This window comes from Arabidopsis thaliana, chromosome 3 (genome assembly GCF_000001735.4).
Source record: "Arabidopsis thaliana chromosome 3, partial sequence".
NCBI lineage: Eukaryota > Viridiplantae > Streptophyta > Magnoliopsida > Brassicales > Brassicaceae > Arabidopsis > Arabidopsis thaliana.
In genome coordinates, this window is record NC_003074.8 from 2,280,112 (window position 1) to 2,302,708 (window position 22,597).

The following is a 22,597-nucleotide window of genomic DNA, read 5'->3' on the forward strand; positions in this document are numbered from 1 at the left end:
GAACGCATAATCCTGATTCTCGACCCGACCCGACCCGTTACTTTGATTGGATGTTAATTTCCCGAATACTCTCTCGCAACGTAGATCCTGGTGAAGCCAAAGGCATCGTGAGCAAAATCCGCAGTTTTCTACATTAATGGATTGTTTCTGTTCTAGAGCTTCTCTTCCGTCTCTGTGATTTCTGGGTAGATTCTAGGATTTCTATTTGCATCTCTAACCTGAGAGCTGCTAATAGTCCACACAACTTTTTAGTTTGTGAGTTTTCCTAATTTAGGGTTAGGACAAATTTCTGTATTTTTCATCCAAGGGGATAAAGATGTATGCTGATAAATTGGAGGCTGAGTCTGGAAGCAGGAAGGTCGTTAAGGATCGTATCAATGGCGGTTCTGGAGACATCTCTACTCGCGTGCGACAAGTGACTGGGAAGAGGTTCTTATCTATCTCCCTCTCTCCGTCATAATTCTATTGAGATATATCTTGCTTTCCTCGAAAATTCTTCAGTATGTTAGCTGGTACTTGGTGTTAGAGTCTTTTCCTCTTGTGTATAATCTTCCTTGTAGCATCCCCAAGTTTGATTCTTGCTTCGCTCTATGAATTAGAGTATGGAATCCGCTCTTTTTGTTAGCTTACTAGGACTCTCTGATTTGCCCATTTTGAATTGGTAATTTCAATCAACTTCACTGCATTGTCAATTAGATCAGCTTTATGAGCTTCTCTAGTTTGAGTGCCTACCTGCATAGTTAAATCTGGAGATGTGATCTATCTGATGATGTTTTTGTTGATGGTTGGTGATTTGATTAGGGTTTTAAGGCAATTTAATTGAATCTTTTGGGTGATGAACTTTTTTTGCTTTTGCGTTGGGGAATGGTTTATATTCCTCTCGTTATGTAGTCTTCATTGTTAATTACATATCAGTTTATCTCAAGTTTCTCCTTCCTCATGCTTTCAGGCAAAGGCAGGACGACAAATGGGAGCATGATCTTTTCAGTAGTGACAAACCTCAACTTTCAAGTATGTTTTTCCCCCTCATCTATTCTTTCAGTAGAAAATTAAGTATGACAAAAGTATTTCTGTTTGGTTGTTGATTCTCTATCGGATGGCTTATTTAGATCGCAGGGTTGATCCTAGAGATCTTCGTTTGAAGCTCCAAAAGAGACATCATGGGTCTCAAAGTGGGCGAGAAGCTGGTTCAGGCGTGCGGGATTTACGGGATCAGCTCTCTGGGACAATGAATCAGCAACCAAAAAACAGTGACCCACCAAAATCCAAAGCGGAGGCTGCTAGGCCAAGTATGAAGAGCGTAGCGACTGAAACAGAGACTAGAAAAACTTCCAGTCAAGCTACCAGGAAGAAATCACAGCAGGCAATATGATTCACTTTTCTTCAACTATATTTTTCCATCAGTACTTTATTGCTTGGGAGAAACCATTCTTCTGACCGGTGCGAAAATGTAGTTAGACACATAGCTTACGATGTCTCTTCCCTTGTATACAGGCCATCCACTAATGTTTCTTTGCTTGTCATCTTCTGGTTCAGGCTGATTCATCGGTTGATAGCTTTCTTGAATCATTGGGTCTCGAGAAATATTCAACAGCGTTTCAAGTGGAAGAAGTATGTAATATCTTCTATTAGGTTGAAATTTATGTTATGTTATGGATGATGCATATATAACGTTCCTATCCTTTTCGGTCATTCACAGGTTGATATGGATGCTCTCATGCATATGACAGATGATGACCTCAAGGCTATGCTCATACCGATGGTAAGCTTCATGTTGAGTTGCCACACAACATCTAGTATCACTCTTATCATATCTTGCAGATTTTGAATGAATTTCAATTTCTCAGTTTTGTTTGATCTGTTGTAACGCGAAAAACTACATCCACTCTCTTCGTTCAACATTATTACGCTCTCTTTTCACAAGCTATGTTTTCGTTGCAGGGTCCGAGGAAGAAGATACTTCTTGCTTTGGGATCTAAACCCTAAGAGCTTAGTGCCATCTACCTGATGGTTGGAAGCTCAGGTGAATGGTCTCTGGAGTTGTTACATTAAGAATTGTCAGAAATGAATTGGCTCTTTTTCTCTTGATTGTATTTTGCCCATTTTAAGAGCTTAGAATTTGGTTAGACATCTGTAATCGTAAACATGGTGAAACATACACTGTTTGATTGCACCACTTTTGATGTGAGAGAAGCCTTAAGATAAACACAACAACGAAAAGTACATCAAATGCGCCTGATACCTAGAGTTCCCTTCTCAATGTAATATTGTTTGTCATAATTTTGAATTCAATCAACCACAAACTTTTAAAGTTACAGAGAATCTGTAGTATGCTAAAGAGTCCTAGGTCGTCTTCTTTCTGGTTAGCCATGTCAAGTACTTTGCCTTCTCTTGTTTGTATCTCTTCCATTCTCGTACTGCTGCAAGGACAACGTGACCTACCACCGGCAGGAAAAACGGCTATCCAGGAAAGCAAACTCACATGAGACTCAGAGAAAGAAGAAGATGCTAATAATAATAACAGTAGCAGAGAATGAATCTTACTGAGTACACTGCAAAGCAATGTTCATAAGAGAAGTAGCTGACGGACATGATGGATGGATGGAAGAAGGCATTCTCGGCTAAAGACCTTGCTTCTCTTGATGAACCTATTATGGTACACAAAACCGCAATTTCTTGTTAGATTCACCAACCCTAAGGTAGAACAGAGTATATTGAGTATAGGTCAAGCTTAACATACTGGCTGAAGAACTGTATCCTCCCAAAGAAGCATTAGACTGAGCCAACTTTGCTGCTTTCAGAGAATATTTCACCTGGTTTGGGGGAACACAATGGAATGATCAGAACAGTAAAAAGGTTCCCAGAAATGGATTCTAGTTGAGAAACATACTTGTTCTCCAATTTCATCCTTGATAATCATCCTGGGGAGTGACCGAACCTGCAAGTGCCAAGTGATGAAAATTGGAATTGCTGATGCAGCAGAGCATGCTATAACTATACATGTGGAGTTAATGACACACCAATCTAGAGAGAGAACCGAGGGTTGTTGAACAAGAATGGAGATTGAAGCAAGTGTGCTTCCGTGACAAGACATCCAATTCCCTGCAAATGATACACCAGTAAAGACAACACCCATCAATATCCATTCCTCATTAGCATCCCTTGCTTTGCTTTGAAACCTTATTGATCCATAAGCTCACATCTATTTTAGGTTTTATCACATTCTTACCACTCTGTAAAGCCTCTTTCACTAGTTAAAATCTTGTAAGTGCCCAATCCAGTGGTATATTTGGCTTCAGACTTAAAGCCAAATAGTTGTCGGAATTGTCCCAAGAAAATTTCGACTATTTGCTCGAGATCCTGTTTCAGAAAGTGCAAAATCAATGATGATACTTCAGTGATCTTCCAAGGTTCTGCAGATACTCAATGAAAAAGTCAAAAGTGACTATGAAAAATGAAAAGTGAGTGTGAAAATATCAACCTATATATAATTGGTGTGAAGCATAATATGACTATGAAAAGTGAACCGACCTGAAGCGATATCGTGTTCCTACTTGGGCTTTCAGAGTCCTTGTCACAATTTCCCGGGTTCCACACAATCACACCACCCCACATCTATAGAACAAAATGACAAGATGTCACTGACCAACATATTAGGAAAACGGAAGGACATATTGACGCAAGGAAACTAACCGGAGATATGAAGCCATTTGTTTTAGATATCTCCACATTTGGCAACTGCAAAAGAAGAGGGCATTCTTTTCCGGATGGAATATATCTGACAAGATGAGGAAAGATCATAGAATTGAGATATTTCTGTGCAAACATTTCTGCTCAGTTTATTAGGAAACGGTATAATAGTCACAGCATCAAGTAGCATAATAAGCAAGGATGGGCAGAGTAAAATAATATACACCACAAATTGCAGTATTTTGGACCGTCCACTGGCTCCAGCAGAAGTATCCAAGTGCCATTCGTTCGAATTCACCTGGAAGAACCATTTAAGATGATCTTTTAAATAATCAGTTCTATCCAAATTAGTCTTGGAGATTGTGAGAAAACGGTACGTACAAAAAACGGAAGATCACTGGTCCTAAAGATGTAGCTCTGAAGTTTTTTATCCCAAGATGAAAACGAAGACTTCGGTGTATGATACAAAACCTAATGACAGAGAAAACATAAATCAGTAGCTCGAGAGAATAGCAGAGATGCCAAAGATTTGGATCCCGTGGTGAATGCTACCTGACTTTCAACAGTTATATTAGCTATAGGTGCTAAGGCCTTAGTCACCGGAGCCAACAATGCCTCATCTATCCTCTGAAAGTCCCTGTCAACGTAGAGCACAAACAACTTAAAAGAAAAGTAAACACATATTTTCGAAAAATGCTTCAGGTGTATACATATACAAAAAAAAATGGTGAGAAAGCATAACACTTGGATCATTACCAATCGTAGACCCAATCACGTGGATTGGAATTTAAAAGACTGAACGAAAGAACAATCTTCCCATCTGATCCCACAGGCATAAACTCTCCCTGAATTGAGTCTTCTTCTCTTCCACCATTCATAAACACCTGAACGAAAATCTCAGAAACTCTAGCCACAATGTCACCATACCTCTCTTCTAATCCATTGCCCACAATCCACGCATGCCTTCGCTTCCCCACCACAGCTTTTACCTCATCTCCACCATTGGCATTCTCTTTATTCACCACGACAACACTGTACATTTTCCCACTGTTCTCAGAACAGCCACTAAACACATCATTCAGTGACTCATCCACTGTATCATCCAATCCAACACTAAAACCATTTCTTTTGATCACTCCACAACGGTAAGAGCACGTGGTAGAACTATGCGCAAGTGTATCAGAGCACTGGTCTTCTCGGTTTTGAACGGTGACAGAGAGGGAAAAATCACAAGAACCACATTGTGAACTTTGATGAGTTAACTGATTTATACCATCTTGTATCTGAGATCGTAAGTTATCCGGATCCGTCGATCGAAAACCGACGAAAACAGCGTGGAAATTGCAAGGGAAACGCAAAGGGGTCGACTCAAGTTGATCGGAGAGAGAATCGATGTCGTGGAACGGTAACGGAGAGCGATATATTTCCACTGACTTCCACAGAAATGGCACACCTGAAACCTCCGATACCGGAAAGGGATAAAGCAAAGGAAGCGAAATCGAAAATTCGGAGCTCAAGGAATTAAGAAGACCAAAGAATAATACCTAAAAGGAATGAAAAGAGTACAGAGCTGGTGATGAAGAGACGCTTCAATCCAGGTTTGGTGGAACGCATAGTCTTCGGATCAAACTCCGGCGTGATTCCCGGATTCAGACGATCGGAGATTTCTTCCATCGGTGCTTTCCGAGAGTTGAAGATGCCACAAGTACACTTGCTCAGCTCTCTCTTGCGTCGATTTTGTCAGTTCCTACGATGTAAAATAAAGAGTCTTTTATATTAAGTAGGAACTGATGTTCAATAGCCGTCTTAGCTCAGCGGTAGAGCGCGTGGCTTTTAACCACGTGGCCGTGGGTTCGATCCCCACAGACGGCGTAAAAACTCTTTTAAGTTTTTTGGGTCCTCTGATGGTTCTTTATACAGCTATGGTCATATTAACAAAGCTTCTTCCTTGGTTACTACTATGTACTCTGAAAGGTTCATTGTTTAGATGGCTTCTTACTGATGTTGTTAATTTACGTAACATTATAATATTTGGAAGACAGCATCAATGGGTAGGAACCAAGAGCGCAAAAAAAAAACGAGTACAAGAATTCCTTGGTTGCCACTTACCATTTCCGCATTCGTTCACAAAACACTCTAAAACTCTATCAAAGAGCTCTTAAGAATCTTAAATCACTTCAGGTTTTCTTGGTTCCAACCAAAATCTGGCTTTGGAGATTTTGGTTGTCTTCTAGCAATCTGTCATACTCCAACAATAGCTCTGAAGACTGCTTTTGGAGAGCTGTGACATGGGCTTCAGCTGTTTCGAGCTTCGTTTCTTTCTCTTTGGATTCCTTCTCTAGTTTCTTGAGATTCTCTGAAACACACGACAGTTTTTCTTTCAGCTGCTTAATTTCCTTGGATGTCTTCTCTTCTTTCTCCTTCAGTTCGATTCTCTCCTTCCTAAGTTCTTCTAGTTCTCCTTTCGATGACCCGACATTGCTTCTTAAAGTGATTAGCTTTTCGAGGTAATGATGTGTCCGGTCAATAATGAAGCCAAAAAAGAGCACAACACCTGCAAGAACATATGAGCTCAAAACGTGATTCCAATCATCACAACAAATTTCACCACTCCTTCAAATCCTCCCAAATTTAGTGAACATAAGCAGTACCAAGCACAACTATGGAAGCAACGGAGTGGAAACAAACATAGAGATCCTCCTTGCCAAAGATATCTATATCACAAATCAGTTAAATACTGATGTAGGAAAGATACCTATAAAGTGTTCTTAGTTTTCCCACTCACTAAAATCACAGCAGTGAAAGCTTTTGTTTTGCTTATATAGATATCATCCTTCAGTTATATAACCCAGTAGATGTTGAATCAGCCTTGAAATTCAAGCCAAATCAGCAGACAAGAAAACATGAAAGATGGCTCTTTCACAAGCCATTGCTAATAACAACTAAGATAGGAGCAAGAGCTGAAGTACAGGGGAGGAAGATAACTAAATTTGCCCCAAATTTCAATCTAAAACATATCAACACTGAGAAATGATTCAAAGTTCAAACAAAGGAAAAGAGAAACTGACCCATAAGAGAAGCCTCGAGCAAGTGTGTTCTCCAGAGGACTTGATCCATTGGAGACATTGTCCCAAGTTTGGCACCCTTGTTCTGGATCTTAATGATATTCATGAGATTCGACAGGAGGATCACAGACATGGTTCCAGCGATGGTTTTCAGAGTAGCAGGACGTTTCCCCAATTTAAGCTGGTCTAAGCTCTTCATTACAAGCTCCCTTAAAGGACCAATCTTTACCAGTAGTAAGAACGCAATCGCACCTTCTACGAACAGAACCAGGAATAGTAACTGAATCATGTCCGATTCCCCCTCTTCCCAGTTCCGACCAAAAGGTAAAGTTTGTACCTTTTAATCTAAATTCACTCGCACTGTAAGACCCCTAAACTCTCGTCCTCGATAACTTTACTGGGCATTAAACCTTTGGAGCTGATACCCAATTCACAGATCGGGAAACGCTAAAACGAAAACAAAAATTGGGGGCTTTCTAAACTTCAGTAGCTAAATCGTTGGTACCACCATGAATTGGAGAACAAAAAGAACTTAAGAAATTGACGAAGACGATCGGTATCGCACACGGCAGGGCTAAGGATGTGGAGGAGGTCAGCAGCGAGTTCATAGAGTACGAACGAACGAAGTGTTATTTTGCTTAATCTTCAGAGAGGTCAAAACTGAGATAATTGTGGGTCTGTCACCAGTCAAAAAGTGGAATTGTACATGTTGTTGGTTGAGTAGAAAAGAAAACACTAATTGTGGGACCATTCATTTAAGCTTATAATTCTACATAAGTTTATTGATAATTATAATTCTTCACAAGTTCATAACCGCTTTTTATGGAACTTGAGTGGATATTATAGTTTGGGTTTTTGAGGGTACTATGTAAAACTTGTTTAATCAATGATTTTGCATATTTCGACGATGTTACGTACTAATAGAAATCGAGGTTTAGACTATGCGTGTAACCAAGAGCGACCGCGCCATCCCAATTTCTTCTACGAGCAACCTGCGTTTTTTAAATACCTAATTAATTACACTATTTTTCAATATCCGAAAACAAGTGGTTTTAATGTGATGGACCAATTGCTAAAGTCAAAGACTCAAAACATATTAAATTTGGTGCTTTTCTACAAGTTGGATTTATAGCCTGCCTTTAGAGATAATATATAGACAGTCGTTGAAGTCGTCGTCCCCTTAAGAAGTCAATTTCTCTTCTCATACATCCACGATCTGCTAATATCATTTGGTAGTTAATTGGATACTAATATAACAAAATAAAATTTACAGTTGTAATCATGTTGGCATTCACCAGCTAACCTTAGAGACGCCAAAATTAATTAATACGATACTAGTTTGTTTTTTCTTATTTCTCTACGGTCTACATGCTAACAAAATACTAGTTTATATTTTAGAATGCCTCCGATAATCGTACTTATCAATGTGTATAAAGGAATTTGGAACTGCGTGGAGTTCTTTCATATCAAACTATGTCCCGAGAGACGTCATTTGCAAGTTTAACCTAAAGTGTCTAGTTCATCATACAAAAGAAAAAGGTGATATGAAGTGCAAGTTAATTCACCTGCCACTAAAAAAATATTTACTTGCAAATTGCAATTAGTACAATAAAAAATATGACTAATTGATTCATCTGCCAGTTTTTTTAAAAAATGACCCTCCTTCATATCACTTGTCTTCTTTACTATCAATCATATATGCTGCTCTCTCTGATCGAAATGAATATTCAGAAAACGAATTATTGTAACTTCATCCATAATAACATATTTGTAGGTAGAATATCTACATGAAAGGTAGTTAAACATGTGGTTCATCTGAAATCTCTCGATCTTGTTCGTATGCGTTTCTGGCACAAGTGGAAGCGCGTGGCTTTGAGACGCGGCCAAACCACGTCACGAGCCGTAAGGTGTTGAAGGAGTCAATGTAGACTATGAGAGAAGAAACGGAGACATTCAAACTTTACAGAGAGTAACACGAATCGTCAACGCCTTTATATATTACACACACATTTTATGTGTATCTCTGTGTTTCAGAATCAGACCTAAGCCATTGTTGAAGCCTTTCCTCATTTCTCCATTTAGATCAAGAAATATGGCAGTAAGTTCGAAAACTCTTTTCTATCTAACAAAATTGTGTTATATCCCCCTCTCGTTTGTTATCATCTTAAATCTTGTTATCAAACCATGTTTTATGACGAAACCATCAGAGTGTTGGAATTTTAGCTTGTTGATCCGAATTTGTCTGTTCATTTCCCAATGATTGTTTAAATTGTTTGTTTGATCATATTAGAACAGAGATCTGAGTCTTTGTTTCATATCAGTTGACTTTCGTATATATTCTTCTTCTGAATTCAATCTGTTCCAGTATGTGTTGAGAAGCTAAAGATAGTTCTCATAGGTCTGATTAGGGTTCATATACATATCGCTTTCTTGCATCTCAAGTTTGATATTGAAGTCATTAAAGCTCAAATCACTTTTGACCATTTTCTCAAAAACATTTTTTATTGTTGAATGATTGATTGCAGAACCGTCCACACGTTCCGAAGTTTGGGGACTGGAACAACCAAGACCAACCATTCACGGTCGTCTTTGACAACGCAAGGACGAACAAACGACAAGACTTGTATGAATCTATAGAGAAACCAGAGACCAAACCTCAAGAGCTAGCTCCTCCTCCTCCTCAGCCTGCTCGTAGAATTCAAAAACCGGAAGCACCAAAACCGGTTAAGCAAGACACGCCGAGAGCACCTCCACCAACCGAAAAAAACAGAGTCAAAGCTCCACCGGCAGATCAACTCTACGGAGGCGGGGGCAGTGGAGGCGGAGGCAGGAGTGGAAGTGGAAGCGCAGGTGGTCTTTATGGAGGTTATGGAGGCGGATCAGTCGGGAACCAACGGCAGCCACCAGCTCCTCGTCCTACGCAGCCTAGACAAAATCTCAGAGGCGGCAACAACGGAAGGGTATGAAAGACACAATATATAAATGAACTTGGATCTTTGTTTGCGATTTGCATTAACATGTTATTATGTGATTGAAGAGTCACATTATAATCTAAGATATATATATGATATGAATGAAAAAGTTTGCTTATAGTCATTATATGATCTGTAGGGAGGGACAACGATACCGCCATTCCCAGGATCAGTTGGTGCAGGGGGGGACATGAGTTACACACAAATTTTCGAGAAAGTCAAAGAAGAGAGAAACGAAGGTGTCATCAGACCCAACGGAGGAACAGCCGGCAACACTCCTTCCCGCCCCATCAACAGTCAACATGATCAATCTACCAACCAAACCTCTTCCAAGGTAGTTTATTTATTAATATACAAATGTTTAATTACAAACACAACTACTTTGTCCATCGTTAGAATTTGTGTTTTGATGTGAATTGGGATGTGCAGGGCTGCTGCTTCTCATGGTGCCGCAGGGGAAGTAAATATTGAAGACAATGTACATATTTATCCCTATTTCGATATATCTTTTTCTTTTGTAACAAAAAGGAGTGAAGTTTTTGCTGACAACGTTGGAGCTTCTACAATTTTTTTTTAAATTATTTTAATTTGTTTCTCAAGTATGGATGGTGTAGTTTATTTGTGTTGTGTATTTGAATTTTGTAATGAAAAATTGTTTATTTCTGCTACCGACAAAACATTTTGCGTATGAAAATAAATGTGTTCATCTTAAGACAAAGCCCATGGGCCTTGGTCATATTTGGGAGGAGTAGTAACTAAACTAGTTTGAGTCGTGTGACCTTGGTCAAAGTAACCAACGAAGAAAACAAGAGTCTTTTGACGAAACGACGACTGTACCATGTGGCATGTAAATGAGTATGGAAAGTACAAGTGTAATGGACTAATCGTGGGATTGATACTTGATAGTGGATTCAACCACTCAAAAAGTGTAACGGAGTAAAAAAATCTCTCATATCCAAAGTAGTGTAATCCATTGTAACCAGGTTTCATCAGAAAGCCTTTGGATTGTAATAATCCTTTCGTGTCCTTTCGTTTCTCTCACTCCACTCTGCAATCTACTTCATCGTCGACATCTTCTTGCGCATTTCAAAGGTACAAACTTTGAATCTCTGCCCTTGTTGGCTCTCTATGTCTGGATCTGTCGATTAAAGTTCTCTATTTTTTTCTCTCCTATTTGTTATTTCTACCTGGGTTTCCACTTCCACTGTTACTGGTGCTAGATCTTCCACAAAGAAGTAAACTTTACCGCCTTACTGGATTTTTCCAAGTTTGAATTATTATTATTTTTAGTTCCGTTAGGCTAATTTTGACAAAAATCTTGAATTTTTTTGCCTGAGTTCTTGTAATTCATGGGGATGTCTTCTGAAATGTGACAAAATCTTTGATTTTTTTGTTGAGAAGTTAATCTTTGTCCTTCTTTTTTTCCGAAGATGACCTAAACTTGAGAGTACTCTAATTCAGTAGTGACTTTGTGACTGTAAGGTTAGCTTAACTCTGTTGAAAGATGGCTTCTCGGGTGGTGAGGACTAGTATGAGACTTCGAAGGAGGGATGGTGTGACTCAAAACGAACACCAGGGAGATCAACAAGTGGCTGACCAAGCTCCAACGGTGCCTCAGATTGTGGCTACTCCTCCTAGGATCAATGTGGTTGCTATTGAAGATGATGATGATGTTGTTGAATCAACTGCTTCTGCTTTTGCTCAGGTCTGCTCTCTTCTTTTCCTTTGTTTTCCCCTTTTTTAATTTAAGTCATGGTTTTTATGTACAAGTTTATAGATCTGTTTTCATTCTTATTCCAGGCTAAAAACAAATCGAGAAGTGCACGCAGAGGATCACAAGTAGTTGATGTGGAGTCAGGTGAATTAACATCTTTTACTGTTCCTTTTTTGCATAGCTACCAGAATCTGAATGATGCACTTGTGGTGCAATATCATGTCTTATATAGTTGGGATTATACAGTTACGTGTTTCTTTGTTCACTGTTGTTACTGTGATGGTATGTGTACAGCTGGTGCTAATAGATCCACAAGGCGTCGCTCTGATCAAACTAGTGTTGACTCAGTTGAGCTTAACAAGCCGGTAAGAGATGTGGGTGGGGTTTTCTTTTCTTTTCTTAAAGTTTTGCTGTTTGGAGTTTGGCTCACCAAGTTTCATTTTCTTGTTCAGAGAAAGTCCAAGGCTGTGGCTCCTCCTGTAGAGGAACCAAAATTTAGCTGTCCAATCTGTCTGTGTCCATTTACTCAGGAGGTTTCAACGAAATGTGGTCATATTTTCTGCAAAAAGTGCATAAAGAATGCGTTATCCCTCCAAGCTAAATGCCCGACATGTAGGAAAAAAATCACTGTTAAGGACCTTATCCGGGTCTTCCTTCCAACCACCAGATGAATGATACAGAAACATCACTAGTAGCCATGTAAGTCTAGCTAATGAGATTTGTTTTTTTCTGCTGAATTCTAAAAATTGCGCCGTTCAGATCCTTTTCTTTCTCTTCTCTTGCAGGGATAGTGGTCTAGCGATTCTACCTCCAACGATGAAGAAATGTTGTTCATTAGTTGTAGTTTGTTATGTCAATATTGTTCTGTTTTGTAAGAGAAATATCTAGGAATTATGGAAGACCTGATTTTCTAATGGATATCGTTCATTGGTGATCTTCATTATTTGAGTAGTTCCTTATTGCTTAGTGATTGTTGAGATATTTTAGGAGATATTGTTGAATCTTAAGAAAAAGCATTCTACATCATAACTCATAAGCCTCTGTATGCATGTTCTCTCTCAAGTTCACTAGAAGGCAGTAATGGCATCTGCACATTTTTCTGTTGGTCCACAGTTACCTCTTATGAAAAGATTATTCTTTTGGTATCATTCCCATGAAATCATTGCTGTGCAGATCAAAGAACACATCCAACAGTCATGGCCCAATCTATGTTCTGATAGCAAAAACGAAAATACTTTTTTACTTCCAGGAACTCAAAATCAATGATTGCTTTAAGGGCTTAAACCCGATCGATTCAAGATTCTATGTTTCCTATTTGTTGTTTTCTTCAATATGTCTGCACAAGAGTTAAAATAAAATTGGTTATACAAGAATGAGAGATATCGAAATCTAAACAAAGATGTCTCTCTTTCTATGAAGGTGGCTCTTTCTCCGGTCTGTATCGACCTTAGAACGCCCATCTTGGTGAAGAACTAACAGCTCTAGGTCTAGGTACCGGTTTGATAATCTGTTGCTCTGAACTATTAATCCTTTTCTTCATGATAGATGAGACCGTTGGGCTGTAATAGTCATTACTCCTCTGTGACATTGCTCCTTGTGAATGCATCTTCTTCCCATGGACGAAGCTTCTCTGTTTCTCCAGCATTTCTCTTCTACCATTCAAACTCTTCTGAGGAGTTCCCCATCTGCTGGAGCTCACACAGCTTTGACTCCTTCCAACTCTCTCATGATGAAACTCGCTTTTTCTTGGAGGAGTTGGGTAGTTTCGGCTTTCTGCTGTTTCTGCAGAATACATTGTCTCTTCCTCGCTGCTGTATCCATGATTGTTATATACATAGTGAGCTGCTGCTGGCGGTGAACTTGAGATGACCTCACTGAGAGCACCATTTACTGAACCTGTCGAAGCAATCTGCGCATCTGATCCTTCAGAGACAATCTCAGCCTCTTCCACTATATGGTTACTCTGTAGAGAGTTGAGCTCAGGATGAAAGGTTATAGCTTTAGGTATCCGTGGAGGAAAGTTGATGTCCAAAAGGTGTACTTGAGCTGTCTCATTTCTTAGAGGACCAGAAGTCAACTTTGGCGATTCATATATCTCAGGGGTAGGGATACCCTGCGCATGAGTAGTAGTTCCGCAGACTTGTGGATTGGTTTTTGAGGTTTCTTCTTCTTTTTCTTCCTCAGCAGCGATAGAAGAGCTCGGATGAGTTTGATCTCTAGTGTTAGATGAAGATGGTGTTCCAACATCAGCAGAGTCGTTTGGCTTGAAAACACGGCGCATGGTGAATGAAGTACAAGAACGCTCACTCTTCTGACCAGAAGACATTAATCGAATGAGAGGCAACTTAGGTTTCGTCGTATGTTCATCCAAACTACCTTCCCAATGCTGATTCAGCCAGTCACATATTACTGGTATTGGTATACCAAACTGCATCATCAGTGTCTTGTTGTTATCTTTCTTCAAAGAAGAAGAGGAAGATGACGAGGTTGAGGTTGGTGATGTCGATAGTTTCCTCGGATCACAAATCATGAATGCAAGATTCCCTTGAACATCAAATCCAGCAGATCCAGGACTCCAAATCATTTCATCAGTTGAGAGTTTGATGAGATTGTCGGTAGCTACAACTAACTTTCCCTCGCCGATCTTGAGTTCATTCTGATTGGCATAGCCTAAGAGGTACACCACACTCCCTAGATCCAGGTTTGGTTTGGAACATGTCTTCAGGTAATGTGGTTGTTGTTGAAGTTGGCTCTGGGAACTTGAGTCTCCATCAACAAGGTCTAAGCCAACAATAGTGAGATCAATAACTGAACTCGTAATGAAAAACCTGCAAATGACACCATATAAAGATAACACTCATTTTCTGATAGCTAAAGAACAGAAAACACCATCATTGACCAAACAAATCCACAATTCAGATTGGTTCTTATTATGTTTGATGCAATCAAGACGTTTCCATTTTGGGAAATATCTGAACAAATGAATTTTCATGTTCCAATAATCACAAAATGATATATCAATGTTTTGGTTTAAAGTTTATGAAATTAAAATGAAAACTTACCAAATTCAGCTACAGATCCAGAATCATTACCATATAACATAAGTACAGTATAAAGCTCTTTTCTTTTAAGTTCTTTTGGTTTGACGAAAAGATATGGATTCATTTTTGAAAATTTGAACAAGAGCCAATTTTTTTGATGGCATTGCATCAAAATTTACCAGGATCGTGCAACCGACAACACAGGAAAATGAAAAATCAAATTTTGAATCAAACTCAAGAGAGAGTAAAGAGAGAGGTGGGACCTGTGAGGGAAGAGAGCAGCAGCGACACCGTTCTGAAGGCGGACCTCGGCGGTTTCGGTGGCGGAGATGGAAGGAAGATTGAGGTGAGTGGTCAGAAGAAGATTCCGGTGAATGAGGAATCCAGTTCCAGAAGTAACACCATTTGGTCCGGAGACAGAGATTCGAGCCATCGCCGGAGCTTTGCCGGTAAAAATGGAACCTTTCATCTTCTCGCTTTTGCCAACTCCTTTACAAAAGCACCATGAGTCCAATATCACTCCCATTGTCTCTCTATCTCTTGATTATGCTCTCAGATGGGTTTTGTGTCAAATTCCCTAATTTGGCAATCTGGGTTTTGGAGGAGAGTGTTTTGGATCTGAAAAGGATGGGAATTTAGGAGAGAAGTGTGAATTGGATGCGAGTTAGTAATAATGGGATTAGGGAGACACAACACATGTATGTGTCTGTGTCTGTTTGTGCTGTAAAAACATCAACTTTCTCCGGATTTGGTCTCGATGAAGACCCAAGAATGGGAGAAAACTCGAGAAGAGGTAAGTGAGAGAGAAACAAGAGACAGGGGAATCGTGAAATGAGTAAAGAGATGTGCTTCTTTAAGGAGCTAGCTGGGGACTTCTTCTTCTTCTTTTATCACTTTTATTTTTTTCTTTAATTCAAAAGAAAATGTATAAAGATTGGGGGAAATGTTTTCTTTATTTGGTTTAAGTGTGTCATTTTGTAAGAAGAAGCAAACAGAGGAAAAGTCTAGAGTGACAGAGAGGATCTTTGTACATGTGATGAACATGGATGGACTTTTTGCTTATTATGATTAGTGTTTTTTGCTTAACGTTTTCTTTGCTTGTCGATTTGTCTAATCATGGTTTCATTAACTTATATCTCTCTTTGTTATCAAATAGATTTGGTCATTTAACCAAATTGTAATGTATATGATTACCAGTTTTAACCATCTCGGCAAAAATGTAAAATTAAAACGACATTTCCATTTCAGAAATCTAGCTTATAATAAACTTGGAATAGTTACATGTTGTTAGATTGGTTCAGTTATGGTTGCAAGTCAATTTATTATCACTTATCAGCATTCAAGTCCAACTTTTTACTTCAAAACAAACAAAACTAGAAAATCCAATTCAATCAATTTTATTGGAGCATTTAAGTTAATCTCAAGTAGTTTAAACTTGAAAGAGTTGGATTCACAACTTATTGTATACACGAGAAAAAATGTAACAAACGATATTCCAAAAAAAAAAGTCAATTAAAGTGAACTTATCAGAATAACATTGTTCTTCATCATGTTTAAAACCCCAAAACAAAATCCAATTGCAAACACCGGTTTCTCAATGTACATCTCTCAAAAAAACATAGTAAACGACTGTACATAATGAAAATGGGAACTCTTTCTATGAACCATCGAAGACTCCAAGTATTCTATTACACTGGTTAGGGAGTTGAAAAGAAGTAAACCATAATGTGTCAAATCCGATCCAACATCAATTCCGTTAGCGCTTAAGAAGTCTTTTTGCATCTGCAATATCCTGCAATATAACAATAGCACCAAAACAAACTAGTACATAATCAACATTAACAACAGCTAGGAGCAAAAGCACTAGTCAAGAACTTAATTTAACCTTAATTAACAATTCGAGTTAACAAAGAAAGAAAAGAGTACTGAAAGTACCCGCTGCAGAAAAACTGCTTCTTTAGGAGAGGTAGGGAACTGCACTAAACCGATTCCAACAATTAATAGCAAAGGACACTACAACGTATATAGGTAGCTGGTGCAAAGATATACATTATTAATATTGACTAACTGAGAATAGCAATAAGCAAAAATGAGCACAACAGACTCATTACTAACCAACTATGTTTGGCTACGAGCCATAATTGCAGCCTGCAAGAGAGCAAACTAAAAGGCAGAGACAGCTACCAGCAGGCTCAAAATCTTGACCACATGCTTCATTGTCCTTGAAACAAAGTTTATGTAAGATTTGAGTATTGACAATATACCAGAAAAGAGGACTACACTAATGCATTTTCCGATTTCTTGCATATTTGGAGCTGACCATGAACGGGTGCCATTAAAGGATATCTATAGAAGTGAATTCCTTCAAATAACAAATTGCCAATTCTAAATCCATTACGCATAATTTCCACACATCTTAAGCAACTTATGTCCAGACCAGAATCTAGCATAGTCATGATAACTAAAAGAACAGTAAAATGCAACCCAAACCATCAAAATGGGAAAGGAAAAAAAAACGACTTTTCACATTTTCTTGGATCTCATAATACAAGCGGTCAGGAGCTCAAAGCCCTTTAAGCATAATTTGTAGAACCTGAATCTTAAAAAAAAAAAGAAACACAAATACATGATTTCCCACCGTTCCTCAGGATTTTAAACATTCTATAGTCAGATCCTCAGGAAATCAAAGCCATTACACAACACATTTCAGAACATTATAGGCTAAATGATTTGAAAACTTGAATCCTAAAATTCATTAAGCTGCCCCAAAACCAAGCTTCTACTAACAAAACAAACTACAATTAACCATCCGAATCAAACCATGCACCCAAAACTCGAATTGAAATTTGATATATCTAACAATGATTGAGCTGCCATCAGAATGAATTATTAGAAAATAATTTTGTCACGGTTCCTTCAGACCAGAGTAAACTCCAATCATCCGAAACTCAAAACCCTTGCGCAAAATTTTCAATCATCATTTGGCAACTTATTCAATCAAACCAACAACGAAAATAAACAAAAGGTTACATAAAACTAACCAAGCCTATGTTCTAAAGCAAACGAAATCAAAAAATTCAAACAATCAATAAGATGCTCCACTATTTGCGGGAGAGATGGAACCTTTAAGCTCACAGATCTCGCCGCCATTCTCAATGTTTCTTCGGCTGTTTTAAATAGTTGTGTCATTAGGGTTTTTATTCAGGTCTTAAAATCATGGGTATAATCGTCAATTTCACAAAATAAGCCTTTGTCCTGGATAAGCTAAACCAGTTTCCAAACAAATCTTGCTTCGATTCACAAATTATTACGATTGCAATCCCTAATTTGGAAGTCCCGGTTCCTCTTTCGATCAAATCGGAGAATTTCACGGCATGGCTACGGCTGTTGGTGGCGGAAGCGATGTGGAGGTTGGATTTGCGAAGCTTCAAGGTGAGGATTTCGAGTACTATATGCAGTCTTACTCCATTATACTCGGCCGGAATTCTAAGAAAGCCACCGTCGACGTTGATCTCTCATCCCTCGGCGGTGGGATGAACATCTCGCGCAACCACGCTCGGATCTTCTATGACTTCACTAGACGACGCTTCTCTCTCGAGGTCCTTGGCAAAAATGGCTGCCTCGTTGAAGGTGTTCTTCATCTCCCTGGGAATCCTAACGTCAAGCTCGATTCACAAGACCTTTTGCAGATCGGAGACAAAGAGTTCTACTTTCTCCTACCGGTTCGGAGCATCTTAGGCGGGCCGTTGGGACCTAGGCACCACGTCTCTGGGCAAACAAGTGTTGTTCCATACCATAATTATCAGTCGGGTCCAGGTTCTGGGTCGGGTAAGAAGGGCGTCAGGAGTAGAGAGTTGTATGAGTACGATGATGAAGATGATGATGACGACGACGATGAGGAGGACGATATGAGAGGAAGTGGAAAGAAAACAAGGAGAGATGGACATGAAGTAGTATATGCTTCCGGAGGTAAAACCAGATTGCTCATGATTGTTTGAGTTTTCATTGTGCAACTAGATATGTTTCAGATTATGATGCTTACTTGATCACATCAGGCTTGTTTCTTTAGACTTTGATTGTGGTGGTTGCTGATTGAACCTTGTTAGACTTGGATTGAATTTGAATGCTAGTGACACCACGACATTGTATCTGCTTCATTTGTGCAGAGAAGAAGAGAGAGGGAAGATCAAAGGTAGATCGTGAAGCTGATGATCAACAATTTTTGCAGCTGGAGGAAAAAGATGTTGTATCGTCTGTTGCCACTGTGCTTTCCGATTTGTGTGGTCCGGGAGAGTGGATGCCTATGGAAAAACTTCATTCGGTGGTTAGTTTTTATGAGAAAGTTCCTTGCCTTTTTCTAATACAGAATGTAGTACGAGTAATCAATTGAAACAAGACTTGTATAATGTCAAGGTGATAATTAGTGTGAAGCTAGGTCCTTAATTAGTTTTCCAATGGAAACGCGCTACGCTACTTATATGTGTCTAAGTCTAGAAAGTATGTCAGTTACTCCATAGATTTTGAATGACTAGTGTAGTCTGACTATGAACTTCTTTGTGATTCAATATGATGGCTAATGCATGGTAGTGGTTGGTCTGTGACAGATATTAAAGGAGTATGGAAACGTATGGCATCACAGTCGAGTAAGAAGATACCTATCACAAGAAGACTGGGCTATCCCTGAAGCAAAAGGTAAACCATGGTACGGTTTGCTGATGCTGCTGAGAAAATACCCGGAGCATTTCGTCATCAACACGAGATCAAAGGGAAGAGTTACCCTTGAATTCGTTTCCCTCGTTACCCTACTCTCATGAGAACTTTACCTTAGTGACTCGGATTAAGATTTAAGAAGCTTTTCTCTCTTTTCTTTGTTTCATATGTAAAATATTTTGGCATTGATTAGTAACACGCTGTGTCGTTTTTCTGCACCCAAAAACGCCAACTTCTTGGTCCTTGCAGTTGAGAGATTTTGATTTTCTTTTTCTTGATTCTTATTTTTGATAAACCCATCGAGATTTTTCTTTCATCAAAGGGCAAAAAATTCGTGCCAATTCAGAAATCGTTATGTTCGGTGGATTTGGGCCATAAAAAGAGAAAAGGCCGAAACAGAGAATGATCCAAAGTGGCTCAAGTACGTATCCAGACAATATAAAAAGGTTGGAATGTGCAAACTTAGGGTTATACTCGTATCTTGTAGCAGCCACTAAAGCAAAATTCTGAGATCGAAAAAGCTATATAAAAAAAAAAAACTGCTTCCGTTTCATCGATTTTGTCCAGATCTTCCCCTTCTTCCGGTAATCGAAGCTTACGAGATAGTTGAGTGAAGATGATCTATGATGTGAACTCTGGTCTATTCAGATCCTTCCTGAGCCAGAAGGGTAGCTCGTCCGACAAAAGGTACAAAATCTTGTCTTGTCTGATCCAAATATGAGATTATCTCGATGTTGTTCCCAGATCTATCTATTGATGTGTCATTCTTCTCATCTTCTTAATTCTCATCATCTTTTTATGTTTAATCAGGAAAATGGAAGATAAGCCAAGAGAACAGAAGCCCAAAGCCAGCGACAACAAACCTGTTATGAATGAATGAGAACAGATTACATCTTCTTGTAATTTCTCTTTACCTATTTCAGTTGTAAGGATCATTTTAATGAATTAAGTTTCTTTCCTATGGAATTGTCATTTGCCAATTGGCTTTGGGTTATTTATCTTCTGAGATTGGTGGCCAGAGTCAAAAAATCCCAAAATTCGCATAAAAATCTTAACAAACATCCCATTCATTGATTCCTTTCGTAAGTTCTTCTATTGATCATAACGAGTGTCTGATTGCCGAAATCCAAAACACCTTAAAGAAAAGCTTCACAATGAATCCAAATATCTCTCAACGCTGTTGTCACTACCAATAACCAAAACTGAACAGTCAGTTGGTAAAACCCATAATTTGTCTATGTAAATTGCAGGCTACATCTACAAAACTGGTCATGTTCAGTTCTGATTCTGCACTCGCTGATCAAGCTTCTTCTTCACTTTAAGTTTTCGCCGACCAATCAACAGAGGAGACGCCTGAATAAGATTCATGCCAGGCAGCATTATCAATAACACTTGTGGCTTCAAGAGATCAAAGTGAATCCCAACTAAGAGACAGAGCAATAAGTATAAATAAGGTCCAGGTCCAAAGCACGTACATTTACTGCTCTCTCGGCAGCAGCTGCATGCACAAACTTCACATTACCAAACCAATTGCCCTACCAGTTTCATACAAGTACACAAATCAGTGTTTCCATTAATAAGAAAAATTGCTTGTTTTATTAGATTACTTAATTACACTTACCACACCACGGTTAGAAACTTGAACTCCTCCTCTTTTGATTGGTCCAAACTGCTTAAATGCGTTCTCTACCCAGTCAGTGGTTACATTTGGAGGAAGGTTTTTAACGTGAACTGCAGCATATAACGCTGATACAAACAACAACAAAAATGTTAAATACAGTGATTCATCTATCTGCAGCTCACAAAAACAAATCATAAGTATTTCTTTTACCTCGAGGCTCTTGATTATTCTCATTTCCACCCTTATTACCATAATCTTTTGTTACGCTCATTCCCTCGCTTCTGTATATGATTCCTGGTCCAGTGGATGGAGTATCCCAGTATCCTGATTCTCAACCAAACAAAACCGGAGCCTTGAGCACAATTCTTTGACAAATTAACAGAGACTATTATTTACTAATACTCCCACAAACTCACGTATATAGTCAGGTCGCTTCTTCTCCACGTAAACGCTACGCAAATCAATCGTTACAGGAGAAGCCTGCATAAGATTCATGCCAACATTATCAAAACCAATCAGACAGTTCTGAAATTGAACCCCCAAGTAGTCAGTCCGACCAAATGCTAGCGTTTACCTTTATTGCTCTCTGGGCGGCATTTTCTTCCTTAAACTCCACGAAGCCATAAGAAAAGCTCTACCAGTTTCATGAACACAATTTAGTGTTTTTGTTAACGAAGCTTGTTAGTATCTAGATTAGTTAACATTTACCCTTTTGTTTCTAACTTCAACTCCACCTCTTCTGATTTCTCCAAACTGCTTGAATGCATTCTCAACCAAGGCAATGGTTGCATTTAGAGGAAGATTTTTAACGCAAATTGCGGCTACACAGAAAGTTATAGAGCAATGTATAAATAAACAAATGGGATAGTGAACGACACATTTCCTTGCGAGCAAAATATGGAGGCTCCACTATTACTCACCATTATTAGCAGGAGGAATGGTTGCATTAGCCTCGGGTATGCCAACAAACTTGAACATGTCAGTCGAAACAAAGAGGCCTTTTTCTTGGGGAGCAAAAGTGAAGTTTTGTGTGAAGTTCCTTGCAGGCCTCTCGTTGAAAGTGAAGTAGCCATCAACAGCAACGCGAATACCCTTGTCATGAGAGTCTTGGGACATGACACTGGTTACCTCAACCGAATCAAAACCACCAGGAGATAGCATATCAAGATCCTCGATTATATCCTGCTCCAAGATTAGGAATCAGTAACAGACCAATGTTACTTAATGAACGACTCAGTCAAGAAAATTGTCTAACCGGTAGGGTAGAGGAACGCATCGTTCCATCAAGTCCAGGCCGTGTAATCTTACTGACATCTTTATAGTAGCCAGGGAGAATCTCCGGGGAGTTTTGCAAGTTGTTATAGTAGTGCTCTGCAAATCCGTCCCCAATCTATACGTTTTATGGAGAGAGTTGCAAATTTACAATCACTGAAAAATGAAATCCGATGGAACAGAGCATACAATTGTTTGGATTGTATATACCGCTTTAGCAGAAGGTCGTGCAGGAGGATGCATTGGTTCAGAGAGCTAAGCAATGCCCTGAATCTAAAGATCAAAATTCCAAACTCAAGATCCTTAAATCTAGCCAAGTACATAAGCATATAACCAAAGAATGCAGTCTTGAACAAAATAAATGGGCTACGTGTTAAGAATATCATGGAAGAAGCAAAGATTTTGCCTTTACGTTTAACTCGAAAAACCCCATTGCTGATCTAATCCCCAAACCAAAGATAAACCAAAACCGTGGAAAGAAGACTCACCTGAAATCGTAGCGAGAGAGAGAG

The 22,597-nt window shown here is 39.0% G+C and overlaps 8 protein-coding genes, 1 long non-coding RNA gene and 2 other non-coding genes across 20 annotated transcripts; 6 read left to right on the top strand and 5 right to left on the bottom strand.

Moving 5' to 3' along the window:
• Nucleotides 1-82: 82 nt before the first annotated feature.
• Nucleotides 83-2,228, top strand: AT3G07170 (Sterile alpha motif (SAM) domain-containing protein; the record flags this gene model as incomplete). Of its 2 annotated transcripts, none has more annotated exons than NM_111597.3 (6): nucleotides 83-429; nucleotides 950-1,011; nucleotides 1,110-1,363; nucleotides 1,537-1,611; nucleotides 1,700-1,762; nucleotides 1,942-2,228. In NM_111597.3, the coding sequence occupies exons 1-6, from the start codon at nucleotides 317-319 to the stop codon at nucleotides 1,984-1,986; spliced, it is 612 nt and encodes a 203-aa protein (NP_566300.1). In that variant the 5' UTR covers nucleotides 83-316. The 2 variants fall into 2 exon arrangements, with proteins under 2 accessions (NP_566300.1, NP_001327914.1); NM_001337695.1 differs by lacking the exon at nucleotides 83-429 and adding an exon at nucleotides 437-661 and having other exon boundaries at nucleotides 1,942-1,986.
• AT3G01945 lies at nucleotides 1,740-1,963 on the bottom strand. Its single transcript, NR_140874.1, has one exon. It is a non-coding gene; the product is annotated as an other RNA (long non-coding RNA).
• AT3G07180 (GPI transamidase component PIG-S-like protein) lies at nucleotides 2,122-5,438 on the bottom strand. 3 transcript variants are annotated; one of them, NM_111598.5, is made up of 13 exons: nucleotides 5,235-5,424; nucleotides 4,447-5,143; nucleotides 4,243-4,327; nucleotides 4,072-4,161; nucleotides 3,915-3,988; nucleotides 3,694-3,778; nucleotides 3,532-3,615; nucleotides 3,230-3,360; nucleotides 3,021-3,102; nucleotides 2,891-2,938; nucleotides 2,741-2,813; nucleotides 2,545-2,648; nucleotides 2,122-2,460 (listed from the first exon to the last, which is right to left on the bottom strand). In NM_111598.5, exons 1-13 carry the CDS (start codon nucleotides 5,362-5,364, stop codon nucleotides 2,344-2,346), a joined length of 1,800 nt encoding a protein of 599 aa, NP_187374.2. In that variant the 5' UTR covers nucleotides 5,365-5,424; the 3' UTR covers nucleotides 2,122-2,343. The 3 variants fall into 3 exon arrangements, with proteins under 3 accessions (NP_187374.2, NP_974245.1, NP_001189834.1); NM_001202905.1 differs by having other exon boundaries at nucleotides 2,224-2,460; nucleotides 4,447-5,119; nucleotides 5,235-5,438; NM_202516.2 differs by lacking the exons at nucleotides 2,891-2,938; nucleotides 3,021-3,102; nucleotides 3,230-3,360; nucleotides 3,532-3,615; nucleotides 3,694-3,778 and having other exon boundaries at nucleotides 2,126-2,460; nucleotides 3,920-3,988; nucleotides 5,235-5,402.
• Nucleotides 5,439-5,490: 52 nt separating this feature from the next.
• AT3G07185 lies at nucleotides 5,491-5,562 on the top strand. Its single transcript has one exon. It is a non-coding gene; the product is annotated as a tRNA-Lys (tRNA).
• Nucleotides 5,563-5,665: 103 nt separating this feature from the next.
• Nucleotides 5,666-7,481, bottom strand: AT3G07190 (B-cell receptor-associated protein 31-like protein). The gene is made up of 2 exons (NM_111599.4): nucleotides 6,759-7,481; nucleotides 5,666-6,244 (listed from the first exon to the last, which is right to left on the bottom strand). Exons 1-2 carry the CDS (start codon nucleotides 7,042-7,044, stop codon nucleotides 5,868-5,870), a joined length of 663 nt encoding a protein of 220 aa, NP_187375.1. The 5' UTR covers nucleotides 7,045-7,481; the 3' UTR covers nucleotides 5,666-5,867.
• Nucleotides 7,482-8,620: 1,139 nt separating this feature from the next.
• AT3G07195 (RPM1-interacting protein 4 (RIN4) family protein) lies at nucleotides 8,621-10,404 on the top strand. Of its 2 annotated transcripts, NM_148695.3 has the most exons (4): nucleotides 8,621-8,853; nucleotides 9,281-9,715; nucleotides 9,867-10,061; nucleotides 10,157-10,404. In NM_148695.3, the coding sequence occupies exons 1-4, from the start codon at nucleotides 8,848-8,850 to the stop codon at nucleotides 10,196-10,198; spliced, it is 678 nt and encodes a 225-aa protein (NP_683537.1). In that variant the 5' UTR covers nucleotides 8,621-8,847; the 3' UTR covers nucleotides 10,199-10,404. The 2 variants fall into 2 exon arrangements, with proteins under 2 accessions (NP_683537.1, NP_001327654.1); NM_001337696.1 differs by having other exon boundaries at nucleotides 8,727-8,853; nucleotides 9,867-10,398.
• Nucleotides 10,405-10,540: 136 nt separating this feature from the next.
• AT3G07200 (RING/U-box superfamily protein) lies at nucleotides 10,541-12,549 on the top strand. 3 transcript variants are annotated; one of them, NM_111600.5, is made up of 6 exons: nucleotides 10,541-10,819; nucleotides 11,210-11,432; nucleotides 11,528-11,585; nucleotides 11,736-11,806; nucleotides 11,894-12,140; nucleotides 12,227-12,549. In NM_111600.5, exons 2-5 carry the CDS (start codon nucleotides 11,232-11,234, stop codon nucleotides 12,110-12,112), a joined length of 549 nt encoding a protein of 182 aa, NP_187376.1. In that variant the 5' UTR covers nucleotides 10,541-10,819; nucleotides 11,210-11,231; the 3' UTR covers nucleotides 12,113-12,140; nucleotides 12,227-12,549. The 3 variants fall into 3 exon arrangements, with proteins under 3 accessions (NP_187376.1, NP_001078119.1, NP_001327588.1); NM_001084650.1 differs by having other exon boundaries at nucleotides 10,709-10,819; nucleotides 11,215-11,432; nucleotides 12,227-12,381; NM_001337697.1 differs by lacking the exon at nucleotides 10,541-10,819 and having other exon boundaries at nucleotides 11,155-11,432; nucleotides 12,227-12,454.
• Nucleotides 12,550-12,641: 92 nt separating this feature from the next.
• Nucleotides 12,642-15,569, bottom strand: AT3G07210 (uncharacterized protein). The gene is made up of 2 exons (NM_111601.4): nucleotides 14,746-15,569; nucleotides 12,642-14,269 (listed from the first exon to the last, which is right to left on the bottom strand). The coding sequence occupies exons 1-2, from the start codon at nucleotides 15,006-15,008 to the stop codon at nucleotides 12,889-12,891; spliced, it is 1,644 nt and encodes a 547-aa protein (NP_566301.1). The 5' UTR covers nucleotides 15,009-15,569; the 3' UTR covers nucleotides 12,642-12,888.
• Nucleotides 15,570-15,924: 355 nt separating this feature from the next.
• Nucleotides 15,925-17,678, bottom strand: AT3G07215. 4 transcript variants are annotated; one of them, NR_143919.1, is made up of 4 exons: nucleotides 17,606-17,678; nucleotides 16,598-16,703; nucleotides 16,418-16,514; nucleotides 15,925-16,274 (listed from the first exon to the last, which is right to left on the bottom strand). It is a non-coding gene; the product is annotated as an other RNA (non-coding RNA). The 4 variants fall into 4 exon arrangements; NR_143921.1 differs by having other exon boundaries at nucleotides 16,047-16,514; nucleotides 16,598-17,640; NR_143922.1 differs by having other exon boundaries at nucleotides 16,053-16,456; nucleotides 16,598-17,618.
• A 96-nt stretch (nucleotides 17,679-17,774) lies between these two features.
• On the top strand, nucleotides 17,775-19,461 carry FHA2 (SMAD/FHA domain-containing protein). The gene is made up of 3 exons (NM_111602.4): nucleotides 17,775-18,451; nucleotides 18,649-18,806; nucleotides 19,087-19,461. The coding sequence occupies exons 1-3, from the start codon at nucleotides 17,857-17,859 to the stop codon at nucleotides 19,294-19,296; spliced, it is 963 nt and encodes a 320-aa protein (NP_187378.1). The 5' UTR covers nucleotides 17,775-17,856; the 3' UTR covers nucleotides 19,297-19,461.
• A 200-nt stretch (nucleotides 19,462-19,661) lies between these two features.
• AT3G07230 (wound-responsive protein-like protein) lies at nucleotides 19,662-20,420 on the top strand. The gene is made up of 2 exons (NM_111603.3): nucleotides 19,662-19,879; nucleotides 20,003-20,420. The coding sequence occupies exons 1-2, from the start codon at nucleotides 19,809-19,811 to the stop codon at nucleotides 20,070-20,072; spliced, it is 141 nt and encodes a 46-aa protein (NP_187379.1). The 5' UTR covers nucleotides 19,662-19,808; the 3' UTR covers nucleotides 20,073-20,420.
• Nucleotides 20,421-22,597: the final 2,177 nt, after the last annotated feature.